At 42.1% G+C, this 4,298-nt stretch overlaps 1 protein-coding gene across 1 annotated transcript in view; it reads left to right on the top strand.

The window, feature by feature from the left end:
* Window positions 1-3,722, top strand: part of PPP1R36 (protein phosphatase 1 regulatory subunit 36) — a 27,958-nt gene extending 24,236 nt beyond the window's left edge. Inside the window, exons 8-11 of the mRNA XM_009273382.2 lie at window positions 343-382; window positions 1,651-1,847; window positions 1,935-2,123; window positions 3,413-3,722. Of these exons, the coding sequence (XP_009271657.2) occupies window positions 343-382; window positions 1,651-1,847; window positions 1,935-2,123; window positions 3,413-3,653 (667 nt within the window). The 3' untranslated portion in view covers window positions 3,654-3,722. The remainder of the gene's footprint in view (window positions 1-342; window positions 383-1,650; window positions 1,848-1,934; window positions 2,124-3,412) is intronic.
* Window positions 3,723-4,298: the final 576 nt, after the last annotated feature.

Raw genomic sequence — 4,298 nt, 5'->3', positions numbered from 1 at the left:
TTTGTGTATTATTATTATTATTATCATATTATTATTATTATCATTTTATTTCAATTATTAAACTGTTTTTATCTCAACCCACGAGTTTTTCTCACTTGTGCTCTTCCAATTCTCTCCCCCATCCCACCGGGTGGGGGGGAGTGAGCGAGCGGCTGTGTGGTGCTTAGTTGCCGACTGAGATTAAACCACGACAGCTAGTAATGAGGATCTACCAGCAACAACTTTATCGCCCTGGTGAAATGCCAGCTTGGCATAGCCCCATGAGTCATATTCAATGCTCTGTTCAGAGAACTGAAAGGACAACTGCTGCTGTTAATTTTGTGCTCTTGTTTACTGTCTTAGGAGAAGAACATCGATGCAGAAAGATCGGAGCTTCTTTGAGGTAAGAAAGACACAAAGATAAATGGAGAGTGTGACTGTCAGCCCAGAGCATGTCCCTCCCCTGGACATCCAAATGCTCCTTTCCTTTTTGGTTCCCCCAGTAGTTTACTTGTAGGGCAGAGTACCTAGACGAAATTTTACCTCTAGGGCCTAGATGTCCCTGTAAAATACTATCTCTTTGCCCTTCAGCCCAAGCCTTTTCCACTTGGAGCCCTCAGCCGGGGAATTTCATTCCCTCTGTGGCTCTCGGACTCCAGGCAGTTTTCACAACAGCCTGAGGTCCCTCTGGGAAGTATGGTCTATAGATTTCTTCTCATCATTGGCCTCATAGTTTTATTTCTGTAGGTAAGAAATTTTACAGCCTTCTTTTATTTCCATTGCCCTTGGTGACCTTTCTAGATGCCAATAAGCTCTTCTGGCCTGCAGCATACAGCTCCATCAGCCATTTATGAGACTCACTATGTAGCAGGGCTTCAGCAAATTAATACGAAACAGCTGGGCCCAAATTATACTTTGTACTTCATAAACTGGGAAGCCTTTCCTTGAAAGAGGAGAACTGTGGATTCAATTCCAAGGATACACAGCAGTCCTGGTGATGCCATCTTTTCAAGAACAGACTTAATAGACATTCGATTTATTGGGAGTTGATTCAGCTTATGCTAGGGATCACAAATGTAAAATAGGAGTGAAAAGCTAGATTTTGTTTTTTTAATCAGCAAGCAGACATGCGAAGGTGAGATGCGATGAGTTCATATTTGGTAGTAATATTTTCTGTGATCATAATACCATCATTCGGGGTGGGAATCATCTTGTCTACCTGCGGCTGCCCAAACAACAGCTGTCCAGTCAGACCGTGCCCTTCGGCTGCCTTGGCAGTCAATGCAGAAAAGAGAAGCTCAGTCAGAGGGTGAATTGTTGTCTCTTGAGATAGATGCATGTGATAGGAATCCCCACAGAATGACTCATCCCATCGGTCTCTTTCCATTGATTATTGAGGGAAACTGGGTGGTCATCTCAGGTTATTGCCTTAGTTTCTAGCAGCAAGGCTAAGCCAAATTGGTCAGAGTTGAGCAAGATGAAATCCATCTGAGCTAACTCTGTTTCTAGCCTGTCTGCATACCTTTAAAAAACCAGTCCTTTCAAATCTTCACTGATGTATGGTGAAGTTTGATGCCAAATTTTAGTGGAGTCATGCCAACCTCCACTCTGGGATGCAGTGGGACTCTGGGCCTTTTCCCAATGAAAAGGGGATCTGTGTTTTCAATTTAGGGCTTCTACAACTACTGCAGCTATGTGGCTTGGCTTGTGTTCAGACGGAAGCACTTCCAAGTGATTCGGGAAGAAATCGGCAGGCTTCTTTTCTCCAACATGTTCAATCCTGCCTTAAGAGACAGGAGCAATGTTGACTTGCAGAAAGCAGGAGACTGGACTGCTGATGCAAATACAGCGCGATTGCCATATCTGAGGTACACATTTGACACACAGGTGAGTCCTTAGGGAACTTGTCCTGTCCAAATACACTGAGGTAACACCTGCATTTGTTTTCTTTCAAGAAAAGTCCATGCCAAGCATCCTTCCATAAACAGCATGGTTCACCAGCGCTCGCCAGTGCTCAGCACGCTGCTGCCCTTACCGAAGGACAGTGCTCAATACCTCTCCCAGAACCACTACTGTCGGGGCAGAGACCCTCGACCCTGCAGGTGCGATGGACTGCCGGACTTCTCAGAATTGTTCACTACCAAGTAAGGGGCTATTTCTCTGCATAAATAGATCTGGTAGTGCTATGAGGAAGGATGTCGGACAGCTAGCTCTTCCTCACAGGGAGAGGGGCCATTGGACTGAGAATTTGGTCTACATGGGAGTTAGAGAGGAAGAGGAGTGAAGGCAAGACAGGCATGAGTGAGCCTGAAACTTGCAGAGGTAGTACTCTTGGTTAACTGATGGCAAAGTTACTGTCCATCGTACTGCTTTGTTAAAACTCAACAAGTTTTCTGGGGAAAGGAAATATGCTTTAACATAAATTTGAACAGAAATTAATCAAAACCTCTCAAAATCAAAATAGGATGTTTGGTTTTTTTCCCTCTCATGATTCATTCCAATTTCGTATTTCTTCTTGACTGTTAGTTTTTAACAGTGTTCTGATCAGACGTTACTGATGTACTTTATTCTGACAAAGTCATTTTGTTACTACATTGTACTTTTAAAATATAATTTCAATTGTAACAGAAATAGAACCTTTTCTTCTGATTCATGATAAAATAAAAATTTTTCAAGCCTGGGTACGCCATATGAGGGGAATTCCATTTTCCATCCAGCCATGGTTAACCAAAGTATTGCTACAGTACTTTTTTATGTAATAACTCATGTAAACAGGACCATTGTAAATCAGTTTTGCTCTGTTGATTTGCTCTGTTGAAGTATATCTAAGGCTCCCTGTAAGACTTTCCCACATAAGTCTTCTTTTTCGGCCTGCAAATTAGAATTTGAGAATTGCCTTAATTTGTCTGGATCTTCCAGAGTTCTGGCAATCTAATGAATGCTACAGCACTGTACATGCGAAATCTTTGGACGTATCTACAACACGTGACCAGCAAGTCCAGTATTTCTTGAGAGTGTGAGATTTGCTACAAATGCACATGTAATTGTTTTGCACATGCTTTGGAAGCTGGGCGCATCCTGAGCATCTTGGCTTTATAGCTTATGCACCGGGTCATGTAATTCATATGCAACAGGGCCAACCTTTCCAGGAAGCGCTGAGCTTCACTTGGACGCATGCAGTTCATGTTGTGTGCATGCACACTCCAGACAGGAACATGACGTGGTGTGCAAGGTGCTGAGGGTATAAGAATGGTTATTTGGTTTTCCCTGGGGGAGAGCAGATATGCTCTGCATAATGTGTTATGTACAGTCCAGCTAAAGGAGGCAAGGTTCCTTGCTGGTTTACCTAGGAAACATTACAAATCTGTCCCCCTTTCTCCTGTTTTCCTTTGCTTCATTGTGTCAAGCAGATTAACACGATGTTTCCTAACAGGGTGGGCATCATTGGAGCTCATTGTAGCGAGTTAAAATCTTTGATGAGCATGCCTGACGGGGCGATGGAGGAGGAGGAGGAAGAGGAAGAACAAGAACAAGGAAGAATAAAGAGTGGTTTCTCCATCCTGACAAATGACCTCAGTTTGCCACCTCTGAGAAGTCCCCAAAACAGGCTTAGCAGTCAGAGCGCTGTGCTCTCAAGAGGAATGGCAGAAGGTGACTGTAATCAGAGCAACTAGCAGAAGTGGTATCTTCTCATGTTGAGTGGCATGGTTTCACATTGCTAAGTAAATCACTTTGAAATTGCAGCTTAAGAAGCCTAACTCATTTGTCAGAGGTGGGGTAGTTTAGCACACAAGGGCCTGGACTGGGTGACTGAACACCTGGACTGTCATCCCTGGTTCTGTCACTAACTATTTTTCCTTCATCTTAATGCCTTCATTGCACCATTTCTGAGAAGATTATTTTACTGGCTTAATTTGGGAAGTGCTTTGACACTTGCAGATGAACATGATTCTTGATTTTAATGTCAACCCTCTTTTTCTAAAGGGTTAGCAAAGCAGCCAGGAGACATGACTTACTACAGTCTAAAAGTTGCTGAAATTTTGCTTTTGAAGGAAGTTACTCTGGAATCTTTAATATATTGTGTTTACTTCTTTTTTTATTTCCATCATCTCTCATTTTGTTCTCAGATATAGCTAGCCTAATTTACGACTCATTGTGAAATAAGTATAGCAAAGAGAAATGCTGTTATTTAAAATATCTACGTCTTAATTTCTTTTTATCTTTTTAATGTTTTTTTAAAAATTATTTTTATCATTGATTTTACATGATTGGGAAAGCAGATCTTAGATGTTCAAACTAAAATATGCAGTTGGGATGTC

The sequence above is a fragment of the Aptenodytes forsteri genome, unplaced genomic scaffold, assembly GCF_000699145.1.
Source record: "Aptenodytes forsteri isolate BGI_AS27 unplaced genomic scaffold, ASM69914v1 Scaffold479, whole genome shotgun sequence".
In the NCBI taxonomy this organism is placed as follows: Eukaryota; Metazoa; Chordata; class Aves; order Sphenisciformes; family Spheniscidae; genus Aptenodytes; species Aptenodytes forsteri.
This window is presented reverse-complemented; position numbering and strand designations above follow the sequence as displayed.